This window comes from Apiospora kogelbergensis (assembly GCF_038363985.1).
Source record: "Apiospora kogelbergensis strain CBS 113332 chromosome Unknown utg000003l_segment0_segment0, whole genome shotgun sequence".
NCBI classification, from domain to species: Eukaryota; Fungi; Ascomycota; class Sordariomycetes; order Amphisphaeriales; family Apiosporaceae; genus Apiospora; species Apiospora kogelbergensis.
The window spans coordinates 5,086,359-5,099,671 of NW_027117420.1; the positions used below are offsets into that span (position 1 = coordinate 5,086,359).

The 13,313-nt window shown below is 58.8% G+C and overlaps 6 protein-coding genes across 6 annotated transcripts; 5 read left to right on the forward strand and 1 right to left on the reverse strand.

Moving 5' to 3' along the window:
* Positions 1–827: 827 nt before the first annotated feature.
* On the forward strand, positions 828–1,526 carry PG998_006427 (uncharacterized protein; the record flags this gene model as incomplete). The annotated part of the gene is made up of 1 exon (XM_066873245.1): positions 828–1,526. One exon carries the CDS (start codon positions 828–830, stop codon positions 1,524–1,526), a length of 699 nt encoding a protein of 232 aa, XP_066733342.1.
* Positions 1,527–1,879: 353 nt separating this feature from the next.
* On the forward strand, positions 1,880–3,485 carry PG998_006428 (ATPase; the record flags this gene model as incomplete). Its single annotated transcript, XM_066873246.1, has 2 exons — positions 1,880–2,628; positions 2,672–3,485. 2 exons carry the CDS (start codon positions 1,880–1,882, stop codon positions 3,483–3,485), a joined length of 1,563 nt encoding a protein of 520 aa, XP_066733343.1.
* A 696-nt stretch (positions 3,486–4,181) lies between these two features.
* PG998_006429 (uncharacterized protein) lies at positions 4,182–6,168 on the forward strand (the record flags this gene model as incomplete). The annotated part of the gene is made up of 2 exons (XM_066873247.1): positions 4,182–4,905; positions 5,501–6,168. 2 exons carry the CDS (start codon positions 4,182–4,184, stop codon positions 6,166–6,168), a joined length of 1,392 nt encoding a protein of 463 aa, XP_066733344.1.
* Positions 6,169–6,916: 748 nt separating this feature from the next.
* PG998_006430 (uncharacterized protein) lies at positions 6,917–8,284 on the reverse strand (the record flags this gene model as incomplete). Its single annotated transcript, XM_066873248.1, has 1 exon — positions 6,917–8,284. One exon carries the CDS (start codon positions 8,282–8,284, stop codon positions 6,917–6,919), a length of 1,368 nt encoding a protein of 455 aa, XP_066733345.1.
* Positions 8,285–8,850: 566 nt separating this feature from the next.
* Positions 8,851–10,455, forward strand: PG998_006431 (uncharacterized protein; the record flags this gene model as incomplete). Its single annotated transcript, XM_066873249.1, has 2 exons — positions 8,851–9,364; positions 9,428–10,455. 2 exons carry the CDS (start codon positions 8,851–8,853, stop codon positions 10,453–10,455), a joined length of 1,542 nt encoding a protein of 513 aa, XP_066733346.1.
* An 843-nt stretch (positions 10,456–11,298) lies between these two features.
* PG998_006432 (uncharacterized protein) lies at positions 11,299–12,369 on the forward strand (the record flags this gene model as incomplete). Its single annotated transcript, XM_066873250.1, has 1 exon — positions 11,299–12,369. The coding sequence occupies one exon, from the start codon at positions 11,299–11,301 to the stop codon at positions 12,367–12,369; it is 1,071 nt and encodes a 356-aa protein (XP_066733347.1).
* Between the last annotated feature and the right edge of the window lie 944 nt (positions 12,370–13,313).

The window sequence follows — 13,313 nt, forward strand, 5'->3', positions numbered from 1 at the left end:
TTGTTTGAAGGATTTCCCACGAATAATGCTGTACTATATGTCACAGAAGCATCTGCATGGTTGTTCCCGCTCTGAGGTAGCAAAGGATATCCCCTCAGGATTCGTAAAATATCATTCAAACAATCAAAACTCCGCACTGTACAAAGGGTTGTCTAACGTGATATTGGACTCTATGACGGACTACCGCCTAGTAACCTGTGATATGCTGATTTGTTTTCATAAATAATCACAGGCCTACTGCATTATTACTATTACCAAAATATTTGTGCATTCAGACTATAAGCCACCTCCCTATGGTCAATCAGGCCTAGATTCCGTGAGTAACATACTCTGAGTCACATGCTCATCGTCAACTCGGTAACACGTATGTGAGTACGTGAGTACGTACTCAAGCAACTATTAATCAAAGGAAAACACTTCAGCAATCGGAGAAAGCCTAAATTTATCCCACATAAAATCTCAGCTCATTTACTTTCCACCATTCTTCCATATTACAGAACCTTGACTCATCTCTGTTCCATCATACAACGAACAACCACAATGGCACACCTCGACGAGGAGGGCTGGGAAGACCTCGTTGACTGGATTGAGGATCTACCCGTAGGGGGGCTCTTGCGTGCTCATCCGACAGACCGCACATCGTCAAAGGCCTTCGCATCTGGCTGCATGGCCTCACTAATGGTCCCTCTGGTCATTCCTCTTACCATCCGTCTGATTGCCCTGGACAGTCAAGCGTGCCAGTTAGCACAGAGAATCCGGCGAGGAATGCTCCAGAACGCTCTCAAAGAGGCGGCAGCGACCTCCCACCCTCGTCCAGATTGCCTCATATGATGGCCATTCCGCCCCAATTCCGCCCACTAACCAACACCGAGCTCGGCATGCTGAAGAATAGAGACGACGACATCTTCTGGCCCCAGCCAAATCAGTCCACCGGGAGCCAGCCATGGCATAACATCAATGAGATTGCGATGAATTTGGGACAAGCTTCTCATTACTTGGCCGGAACCGTACCTGTTACCGACGAGGGACTGAAGAGATACAGCTTCAAGTACGTGGGGCCGTTCAAAGTACCGGTGCCGATTTTATTGGAAGACGAACGCCGCGGAGACAGATTCATGAAGGGCCTTCTTCCGATGTCTCGGACAGACCGCCGCCTACAACATTGGAAGTCCCTCAACTACATTCGCCACGAGAATGGCGATTTAGGGGCAATAGTCGAGATCCACGATGGTGATTTCCACCCTAACACGATCGATAACTGTGAGCTGTTCGCCCTGAGCATTCTTCTCGACCGACAAACGTGCTGGGACAACAACAAACCCAAGCTGAAGGCGTGGATTGTTTCCATTAAAACCCACCACTTCCGTATTTTGGAGGCCTACCTCGACCAACAACTTAATAAGAATGACTTCCACTATTCGATTGTGGAAGAGCGCCCATACACCAAAGGCCGCGTGAAGAGTCTCGACGGAGGTGACGAGGAATGGAAATGGCTTCTGTCGTGGGTTTTCGCACAGCCTACCTAAGGCTTATTGACACCATTGATAGCTGTTTGGAAGAAAAAGAAAGAAAAAAGCTGTTTTTCAGTACATCTTACATCTGCGTGCATGAATGGCTGTAATTGACGTAGCTAGTCTAGTGCTGGTGCATTATTTGTGGCGCAGTACAGTGGAAATCCCTGCTCAACTTTTCTTCTAGCGGTCTTCTGCAGCTGCCACTTCCAACGTCAGCTATTGAATGGACGAGCTAACAAATTGCCGATTCCACCTGTCCTAATCCTTATTAACATCTCTTCTCTATATTAGCAGTGGTTTCCTTGTGCTTTTCCGTGTGCGTGCCTGGAGGGCTGTCAATGGGTCATCGGCCAACACGACCATAGATGGCGGCGCAGTCCTCTAGCCTCTCCTTCGCGTCGGGCCACCGGCTCCTCGACCCCTCGGCGCACGGGCTGGGGCTCCTGAGGGACCTCGCCGGCCGCTGGTCCGCCGACCTGGACCTGACGCGGCTGGGCTCCCTGATCGCCCTCGCCGGCCTGGCCCCGGCCGCCTGGCGCCTCCTGCGCGGCGCCTGGCACGAGACGTACGGCTGGGTCCAGCAGTTCTTCCTGGCTACCGTCACCATCCCCGCGCGCGACCCGCTGAACCGCCACGTTATGGCCTGGGTGCTGGCGCACGTCATCGAGCCGCGCCGCGTGCGCGCCCTCACCGCCCGCACCCGCCTCCACGCCGCCGACGCCGCCGACCGCGCCGCCCAGCTCAAGAAGACGCCGCGCGAGGTCCAGTACCTGCCGCACTTCGAGACCACGTGGTTCTGGCACGCCGGCGCCCTGTTCACCGTCCGCCGCTCGCTCGACGTCTTCCACGCCGCCATGGGCGACCCCGCCTACGACGGCATCGGCGGCGAGGAGCTGACCATCGGCTGCCTCGGCCGCTCCACCGAGCCCGCCAAGCGCCTGATCCAGACGTGCCGCGAGTACGCCGACGCCCAGGCCCAGTACTTCATCATCATCTACGCGCGCGACCGCTACGGCATGTCGTGGCAGCCCAAGTCGCGCAAGCCCATCCGCCGCCTCGACACGGTCCACTTCGACGACGCCGTCAAGCAGGAGCTCCTCGCCGACATCCGCAAGTACCTCGACCCCCAAGACCAAGCGCCGCTACCAGGGCCGTAGCATGCCCTACCGCCGCGGCTACCTCTTCTACGGGCCGCCCGGCACCGGCAAGTCGTCCCTGTCCACCGCCCTGGCCGGCGAGTTCGGCCTCGACCTGTACGAGGTCAAGATGCCCAGCGTCGCCGCCGACCAGGACCTAGAGCAGATGTTCCAAGAGATCCCACCGCAGTGCATCGTGCTGCTGGAGGACATCGACGCCGTGTGGGCCGACCGCAACGCCTCCTCGACGTCATCTTCGAGCTCCGACGCGCAAACGCAGCATGGCGGCGGCGGCGGTAGGTCGGGCTGCACCCTCTCCGGCCTGCTCAACGTGCTCGACGGCGTCGGCTCCCAGGAGGGCCGCATCGTCGTCATGACGACCAACAAGCCCGAGCACCTCGACAGCGCGCTCGTGCGGCCGGGCCGCGTCGACATGAAGGTGTTCCTCGGCAACATCAGCCCGCGGTCGGCGGAGCAGATGTTCGTGCGCATGTTCGCGCCGGACCTGCACGACAACCTGGCCCTGGCCCTGCTCTCGTCGTCGGCGCCGTCGGAGTCGTCGTCTGCGTCCAGCGTCGTGCTGGGGGATGCGTCCGACGCTGGCAGCACCAGCACCCCTTTGCTCGTGGGGGAGATTCACCGGCTCGCTGCCGACTTCGCCCGGCACATTCCCGACGACACCTTCACCCCGTCGCAGCTCCAGGGCTTCTTCCAGCTCTACCTCGATAGCGCGGTCGATGCGGCGGCTAATATCGCCCCCTGGGTGGAGAGGGAGTTGACGAGGAGGTCGACGGACGATAACATTGAGATTGTCAAGGACAAGAATACTAAATAAGACAGGTAGACGGTAGACGGGATGGTTTTTGTAAGATAGAGAAGGTTGTATATTATGTCTGTATTGATACGATGCAGCCTGGTTCCATGGGTTTGGGCTACACATTACTGGCGTTGATATGTATTTTTAGTTTTTGGCTTGAAACAGTTATATATGGATAGCTCTTGTAGATACACATCATATATCGAGTGCTACATGTGTTTACTTCCAGGGGTTTGCCCTTCTCAACCCAAAATGGCGACAGGCGTTCATAGGCTTCTAGCTCAAGAAAGTGTAGCATCCACGCCTGCCATCGGCTTGGCCCTCCAGGTGCTGCAGCCACGTCTCGTTTTAGGGCCATCAAGCTCTGCGCTAGAGCCGCAAGCAACAGCCAGAACCATAGAATATTGCAGTCCGCTAAAACCCCAACAAGACCTTCGAAAAGACGAAGAAGCAACATGGCTGACATAGTACGATCGCGCAAGACGACCCGAGCTCTGATCGAGTAACACGGGAAATTCTATCGGTGGCTTGCCTAGCTTCTGCTTGGTCCTCTTCCATTAACTGGACTAAGGAAGTTATGTCTTCCTTCGAGCCAAGGACCTGATGATAATGGATAACCGAAAGGGGGGGGGCTGGGTTACCGGCTTCTCGAGTCGTCCTTGACAGGAAATATCATCTGTTATTTCCAGCAAACGACACTCGCTCCAACAATCAATGTCTCTCTCCACCACGTGCAAGCTCTTCTGGGCCGACGTCCACGGCCACGTCGTCTCGGCGACCAACGAGACGGCCCTCTGCGACGGCACCTACACCCAGTGCCAGATGACGCCCAAGTCCGGCGGGCGCGGCCAGCAGCCGCCGCAGCAGCTGCGCGCCACGTGCGACTCGCGCCCCCACGACGCGGCCCTGTTTCCCTCGTCCTCCGTCGAGTACTACTTCTGCGTCTGCCACGGCCGCGACGTCCTGGTGCCCCCGGGCGTCACCTGCACCTCGTCGTGCTACGCCATGACGAGGACGCGGTTCCCGGACTGCGAGCTGGTGACGCTGCTGTACGACGACCACCGGCGGCTTGGCAGAAGCAACAGCAACAGCCCGATGCCCCTGTATTATCACTACACGGCGTCGTGCACCGCGTTCGACTGCGACACCACGGGCGTCAACTGCACCGACCCTACCAACGATCAGGGCGGGCTCCTCTTCTACACGTGCGACAACCACGAACACCACCCCCAGACCGACGCTGACGCGCCGCACTCGTACGTCTGCAACTGTCGCGGCGCGGCGACGGTCCCGGCCGTCTACACGAGCTCGGGGAAAGACGTACAGGGGCAGGGCTGCGGCGCTGGGAACGGTAGTGGTGGCATCAAGGTGGGCGGGGCGCCGGCAGGGGTAGCGGCGAAGACGCGCAGTGCGGCGCCTGGAGATGGAGACCGCGCGAGTGCGTCGTGTTCGAGGAACTTTGGTATCGTGACGGCGGTGATTTTGCTAACTCGACAGTGGCGGCGGTTGTGAGATGATTGCCGCTTTTCTATTTCGAGCTCATATTCCCAATAAGAAAATCCACAGAATAGTAGAGTTGCAGCACGAACTGCTTTCACTGCCCGCCGTGAAGGTTCATTTCCCTCTCTTGGACTATCGGCCGAAAGGGGTCAGACCCAGGCTGTTTCATATGAATCCCGTACTCGTGTATAGACTCGTACTGTATCATCCCAAAGCGAACATATGATACTCGTACATAAAATCGGATGAATTCCTTCCTTCGCGACTGCACGTATCACAAGTTAATGTTGTAGAACCTCATGAAACGCTTCTGTTTCTGCCAACACCAACATGCAGCATAAATAACGACCTCTATCAAACTGCCGCCCACCAATATTCTTCGCGGAGAAAGACGACTCTCAGGAGAAGGCAGCTTAGTATTTGCTTAAACATTTAGACATGATAGCATACTTATCTACATAGCACGGTATACACTCACTCCATAAACGCACCAAAGCAAGATGGCATCCATCACCCAACTAGCCATCCTCCAGCTCCCCCCAACAGCGCCCTCCCCTCCCCATCCACGTCCAAGACAACCCTCCTAGCCCACCCCACCTGCACCGCGATCCGCCACGCCCGCCAGCTCGACGACCCGACCCAACACCTCCTCGTCGTCGACTGGGCCGACGGCGACTCTTCCACATCGCCTCAAGCCCGCCAGCAGCAGAACACCGCGACCCAGACCTACCTCGCCGCAGCCCCGCCGTGCGCGAGCCCCGCCCTGTACCACGTCTCCCTGACCTCGGCGTCCGGCGAAACCCGCGCCCTCCTCGACGCCCCCGTCACCGAGGTCGTGCGCCTCTACTTCGCCGCGGACCTGTCGGACCAGACGCAAGGCCAGATCCTCACGCGAGTCCATGCGTGTGCGTGCACGTGCTTCCTGCCGCACGCCGCCGGCCACGTCGGCGAGCCCCGTTTCGGCTTCGCGCTCGACCTGGCCGAGTTGCCGGAGACAGAGGGCGCCGATAAAAAGAAACAAGGGATGGGAAGGGAGAAGGGGCGGGTCCTTTTCGCCCTGGCCGGCTGGGAGAGCCGCGCGGCGTGGACGGCGTGGGCGGGGTCCGAGGCGGCGCGGGAGGGGATCGCGGCGATGAAGGGGTTGCCGGGGCTGAAGGGGCAGGAGCTGTTTCTGGTGGGGCGGGGTGAGTCGGTTGGATGAATCATGGTGACTTCGGTCGAATGAGGTATATTATCGTTCGAGAGCTTTGGAGGGAAGTAGATGTTTAAGACGGGTGCGCTGTTGGGTGTCAAGCGAGCCAGGAAATTGCCGCTGCCGATGATACGAACTTTATGCATGGCCAAAAAGGGGCAACTAGGCAGTGACAGCCTGGCTAATAGGCCTTCTACAATGAAGGTGTCTACTGTTCGCGATAGCTCATGAGGGATTCGGTGGAAGGAGTGATTTCATATCACCCCCTTTTGGGGCGGCTTTCAATCTATGTGACGATAACAAGTTACACGATGAGATACTTGAATCAAAAGGGAGGAGGGATATTTTTCATTGATGGGTATCTTGGGCCCTAAAGGCTTGCAACAGTAATTCGCCTTCCGCGCCGAGGGCCCAGACATGATCGCGTACCCATTTTGAGTCTCTTCCAGCTCATCTAGGACTTCGATGAGAATAGGCAACATGCCATCAGGTGTTCTGGTTTCCTATCGTCATGCCGGATTGCAAATGACCTTCTCTGCAAACCGAGAGCCAGCTGGGCACGGTTTCGTCTGGCTAGATCAGCATCGCCCCCGTCAAAGTCGTGGGGCAGTAGCACTGTGTAGTGATGTATGCTTCTAGGAGTGCCGTATAGAATTCTAGACCCGTGGATTCAGATCGTCGGCTGCTCAACGCTGACATCATGTAATAAGATGTGTCTTGGATGGTGAGATCGTCCTCGTGCTCAATTCATCAAACACTAAAGGGAGCGCCCCGTCAGCTCACTGTGGACAATATCGCGACGCCTCTGCGCAATGGACAAGTCCACGCCTCGGTTCCAGTGGCCGATGCGCTTGCGCACCGAGTCCTCGTATTCGGGCATGGTCATGATGACGCGGCCGAGGGGCCCGAACTCGCCGGCGGCGAGGTACTTGGTCTGGTGGTGGACCTGGTTGAGGACCGAGGCGGTGCCGCCGTCGAAGTAGAGGCCCGAGTCGCGCATCTCCTCGAGCAGGTCCAGCATGCGCTCGAGGTCGCCGTTGCGGTGGTAGTAGATGCGCAGCAGCTCGTTGTAGAAGGGCGTCGAGACGCCCAGCACGAACGACTCGAGGCCCAGCTCCTTGACGCGCGGCAGCACGTTGAGCGCCAGCCGCGACGGCAGCGCGAACTTGGTGTCGAGCAGCCGCAGGCCCCGCAGCAGGAAGGCCGGGTACAGCGGGCCGTACTGCACCATGTTCTGCTTGCGCTCGGCGAGCTCCTCGTCCGTCAGCTCCCGTTTCTGCCTCAGCGCGGTGAGTTGTTTTATGAGTCTCTTCCTGGAGCTGTTGGCCTTGTTCTTTTTCAAATGCTTGGTTTGGCGGTCCGCTTCCATCTCGATCTGCTCCAGCACCTCCTTCTCCTGGGCATCCGCTTGAATAACCAGACCGAACTTGGCGGGCAGGGAGAAGACCTCGTTCTCCAGAACATCCCACAGCTCAAAGTCGGTCCGGGCTGCTTCCATGAGGTCGTTCACACGCTTCTCCTCGGGTGCTCGCTTGGCGTCCATCTCGGCCGTGCGCAGGAGGAGGCTGTTCGGGGGCTCCTCGGCCTGGCCCTGCGAGGCCGATTCGATGGAGTCGGTGGCGTCGTCGGAGGGGTAGCCCGGCTGCAGGATGTTGAAGGCGCGGTTGGCGGCCGCTCGGAGGGAGGGCGGGAAGCGCAGCAGGGCCTTGTTGCGGTCCCTCGAGGCCTCGGCCAGTTGCGCAGGCGACGCCACGAGATGGGAGGAGTCCTTCTGTTTCGATTCGATGGCAGCGACATTGAAGATGAAATTGGTGGATCTCCGGGCGGCCGGCGTGGGCTCGGGGATCTCGAATCTTGATTGGGGAATGGTGCCACGGGCGGCAATGTCGGCGAAGATGCGATCGAAGGTTTGACGCTCGGAGGGAGTAATGGTGTTTGTCCTCTTGGGCTTACTAGGGATAACCTCGTCGTCTACGTTCACGCCGGACTCGAATGGAATGTGTGCGTCTCTCTTTTGGAAACATCTCGAAGTGTGCAACGAGCGGGCAACACTCCGGTTCAGAGGCAGACGGGTGGACAATATCGTCCGGGTTTGGTACAGAAAGGAGAGGTGGGGTGCAGACATGGTAATTTCGAAGTGAGAGTAAAGCTAGAAGTACAGGTTTATACAGATGTGGCTCATCATATGTCGAGGTGGTTTGTCGCAAATCGCATGCTGGTATTGTGTTGAGCGGGCAGCTATCAAGAGAAGATTTGTCGCTGAATTAATTGTCGAGCTCCACCTCCACAGGCCGCCTATCGATATCGATAGTGGGCGGCTGGCGGGCAAAGACGTGACCTACAGAGGGGCCGGTCTTCAAGGGCAATGGCAACGCCGCTAATCTATCTTGAGCGTAAGGGCCTTTTAGCGTCTGAAACGCGCTGTCGCCTGACCTCGCGTTCCGACTCGGTTGATGGCGACGCGTCGCATTTCCAGGAATCATTGACGCAATCCCTTGCTTGGATGCAGACAGACCAATCCATTTGAGTACATTTCTTGGCAAAATCATCAACCCGAAAATAAAATACTGGGCGACCAAGATAAGAGCTGCACCCATCTTTCACCCAGCCTGTTTTGACTCACCCTCGGCCTTGCCCCTCCAGTGCACACTGACTCACTCACTTGCATCGAAGCCACCGCGAAAGGCCAAGATGGCGCCCGAGATAAGCGCCTTCGAAGCGCGACGTCGCGCCAACGTCGCCAACAACGAGAAGCTGCTGAAGGAGTCGCAAGACCTGGCCGCGAAGATCCAACGGGCCGCGAAACCCGCGCCGAAACCCGCCACGGCGCCGCGCAAGAGGAAAGCGCCGACGGAGCCGGTCCAGAAGACGCGGGTAATGCCCACGCGCCAGAGCGCCCGGCTTTCGGGCGCGGAACCCGTCGTCGACGCCGTCCGCATCAAGGGCGAGGACCTGGGCGGCTGGGAGCCCACGCCAAAGCGGACGCGCACCACGGGCGACCTCAACCTGTCCAAGCTGGCCATCGAGGGCACCCGGTGGGCCAACGGCGGTGACAACAGCGCGTTTGCCAGCTTTGCGCATGGCGCTCAGCCCGGCGTTCGCACGTTTACCGATGACGACATTAAGGATACGTCTGATGAAAAGCTGGCGGATTTGAGGAAGTCTATGAACGATCTGGAGCTGTATGATGGCTGGCAACCCAATGGTAAGTCGCCCCTTGTGCTACATAAGACGATAGCCCCTTTCGTACTGACCAATCACCCCTCAGATATCAAACTTACAACAGAACGCATCTATGCAATGGCCTTCCATCCCATCAAGGAGAAGCCTCTTATTTTCGCGGGCGACAAGAAGGGCATTGTAGGCGTCTTTGATGCGTCTCAGGAAAAGCCCAACTACGACGACGACGATGAGGACGCAGAGATCCCCTTACCCAAGGTTTCCGCTTTTGAGATGCACACAGCCACCATCTCGTCCATAATAACCCCTCAATGCGACCACAACTCCGTCATCAGCGCCTCCTACGACTCCACGATCCGGTGTCTGGACCTGCCCACTCAGGTTAGCAGCCAAGTGTGGCAGCCCGAGGACGAGAGCGAAGACCTGAAGATCACGTGCGTCGACATGTCGCCTGAGCAGAAGGACGTGCTGGTCTTCTCCACCATGTACGGGTCCCTGGGCCGCGTCGACCGGCGGGCCGCGGGCAGCAAGGCCGACCTCTGGGACCTGACGGACAATAAGATCGGCGGCTTCTCCCTGCACCCGCTGCTCCCGCACCTCGTCGCCACGGCGTCGCTCGACCGCACCCTCAAGATCTGGGACCTGCGCATGATCCGGGGCGCGGGCGACGCGCGCCGCCCGGCCCTGCTGGGCGAGCACACGTCGCGGCTGTCGGTGTCGCACGCGGCGTGGGGCCGCGGCGGGCGCATCGCGACGTCGTCGTACGACGACACGGTCAAGATCTACGACATGTCGGACGCCGCGAAGTGGAAGCCCGGGCGCGACCTAGATGGTGACGTCATGGAGCCCGCCCACTCGGTCCGCCACAACAACCAGACGGGCCGCTGGGTCACCATCCTCAAGCCCAAGTGGCAGGGCAACCCGGCGGACGGCGTCGAGAAGTTCACCATCGCCAACATGAACCGCTTCGTCGACGTCTACGACGGCGACGGCAAGCAGCTGGCCCAGCTCGAGGGCGAGGGCATCACGGCCGTCCCGGCCGTCACGGAGTTCCACCCGACGCACAACTGGGTGGCTGGTGGAACAGGCAGTGGGAAGCTCTGTCTTTGGATGTGAAGAGAGCAGAAGAACTCCCAACAAGTTAATAGACCGAGGGGTGTGTGAACCGGTTTGATATGTATGTAGATATAGTTTTGTACAAGTACGTAAGCTAGGCGTTGGTTGGCCGGCATGTTCTGGATCAGGTGTTTGGGGAGGTCAAGTGTTCAACCAGGTTATATGAATTGATGAGTCTTGGCAGACCATTTTCTCTCTCCGACCCATTGAGGTGTGTATGTGCGCGTGCGTGTTCGGGCAGTGACCATGGGCTGTTTCTAATACCCTGAAAGATGGAATGACGTTCAACCGCCATGTTCTCCAGAGAGCTGCAAGCCACACGCTGCATAACTTCAGCCAACTATGAAACCCCCCATCAGCCCATCGTCGCAACGCCGCGACCAACATTACGGCACTCGAGAGGGGAAACACATCGGCGAAAGACTACGGCGCATTCGAGTTCGCAATCTACAAACCGAATTGAACGAATGCCCATCCAGTAAGGTAGCAGCAGGTCTCTATCGTTGCACTTCGGGTCGCAACATCTTACCACACCACAACCATCGACAGATCCCGAAACAGGCAAGACTGGAAACGGATGGCATATACTTTTACCTTATGTGGCAGTTTAGTTGCGCCTGTCGTTGACATCAGCTCAATGGGTGTTTGGCGGGTTGGTCAGTGAACAAGCTACAAAGCCCCCTCCCTCTACATCCTCGATGATCGAGAATGATTCCCTGTACATAGATGCCACCAGACCTCTACTTACCTATCCGCTGACTTACCTACTTCAAAACCGCCTGATTATCCACGACTCACAATCTATCCGTATCCCTCCCCAATCTTCCCCGTAACCAAAGAGACATGCCCCTAGTCGCAGTCCTAGGCGCCACCGGCACCCAAGGCGCCTCCGTCGCGACCCGTCTCCTCGCCGACCCGACCGCGTACCAAGTGCGCGCCCTCACGCGCCGCCCCGAAAGCGCCGCCGCGCAAGCCCTCGCCGCCCGCGGCGCCCAAGTCGTCCGCGCCGACCTCAACGACGCGGGCACGCTGGGCCCCGCCCTCGCCGGCGCCGACGCCCTCTTCGTCGTGACGGCGTACTGGCCGTCCCTGGGGCCGCTGGGCCGCGACGGCGCGGGCGAGGAGGAGCTCGCGCAGTTCCGGAACGTCGCGATAGCCGCGGCGGGCACCCCGACCATCCGACACGTGGTGCTCAGCACGCTGCCCGGCTGCGCCGCCATGTCGGGCGGCAAGCTGCCCGTGCCGCACTGCGACTACAAGCAGCGCGCCGCGGCGTGGATCCGCGACGCGCACCCGGGGCTCTGGGCGCGCTCGACGCAGCTGTGGGTGGGCTGGTACACGAGCAACCTGGCGACGGTGATGCGGCCTGTGCCCGTGCCGGGGAGCGGCGACACCAGCAAAAGCTACCTGCTGGCGCTGCCCAGCCGCGGCGACGCGCTGCTGCCGATGGCGGGCGACGTGGGGACGAACGTGGGGACGCTGGTGGAGGCGGTGCTGCGGACGGGGCCCGCGACGACGGGGGGGCGGCCGGATCGCCGTCTGCGTCACGGAGACGCGACCCGTCCGCGAGGTGGCCGACGTCCTCACCAAAATCACGGGGGCAGGAGGCGGGTGGCGTACGCCGAGGTGTCGGACGCGCACATGGCGCGGCTGCACGGCGATGTCGGCGCGGAGCTGGCGGCGCAGTTCCGGTGGAGCGAGGCGTACCCGGACTGGCACGGGTTCGCGCCCGACCAGACGCTCGGCTTGGCGGAGCTGGGCCTGGAGGAGGGGGGAAGAAGGGGGCGCTGGTGGGGTTCGAGGAGGCGGTCGGGGCGATCACGGACCAAATCTTCGTCTAAGCCTATTTTGGGATCTTCTCCTCCTTCTAGAAGAATGGGAAGAACGAGGAGAAGACGAGAAGAGAGAAGGTGAGAGGGACGAGGGACGATCAATGTGTGTGTGTGTGTGTGTGTGTGTGGAGAGGGGGAAGCGAGCGGCATGCAGGCGACGTGCATGGGGTTGGTTGGCGCTGTTTCGATAACGCGTCCTGTAGTTTCATCGGCGGCGGGAGCTGGAATGCACGATAGATAATTCCGATAACTTGTTTTTGCTGCATTTTGCACTGAGATGCAGGTAACATAGCCTACCCTAGACTAGGACAACGCATGACCAGCAATCACTCGTGATGCATCGAAGGTCGTCGTCTCCATTTCCATTGTCGCTGCTCCCTCCTACCCGTCTCTCTCACCGCCGATAAGAATTGTTGGTCGTGGTCGATTGAAATGGCCGTCCATCGACGCCAACAAACATCCATCACACCGTTAATGGGCTAGCAAGTGGCGGCACATGCATGCAAGAAAGGGACTAAAATCAAGATGCCGAAATTTGAAAAAGAAACCGAACCCCCGGTCTTGCCAATATAACCTAGCCTAAGCGGACTTTTCGATGGCACGATGGGGGAATTGCTGTTGTTGTTGTTCGTCGTTGCAGTTCAGTTTGTGGGACTCGGCCGGATTTCACTAGTTTCGGCTCATGGCAAGGCAGGGCGGCAGGGCAGACAGGGCGGGGAGAGAGAGAGGGAGAGAAAGAGGGAATCCCAGTTGGCAAACGACAAGCGACAGCTATTAGCTGGCACAGAGTGGAGATGGTCGCATTGCCACGACCCTGATCTTTGGACAAGCAAGTCGCGAGCCCTTCCAACTTTTTTTCGAGAACAGGAACACAACAACCCCGAATGCCCAACGCCCAAACTCCAGACAGGGAACAGGCCACGGTGGTGCATAGGGGTCCCGATGATGTGCGGCGGGCGGATATGCGGACGTGAGGGTGTGAGGGTGTGAGGGTGTCAAGGTGTCAATGTCAATCTGTGTTTTGAT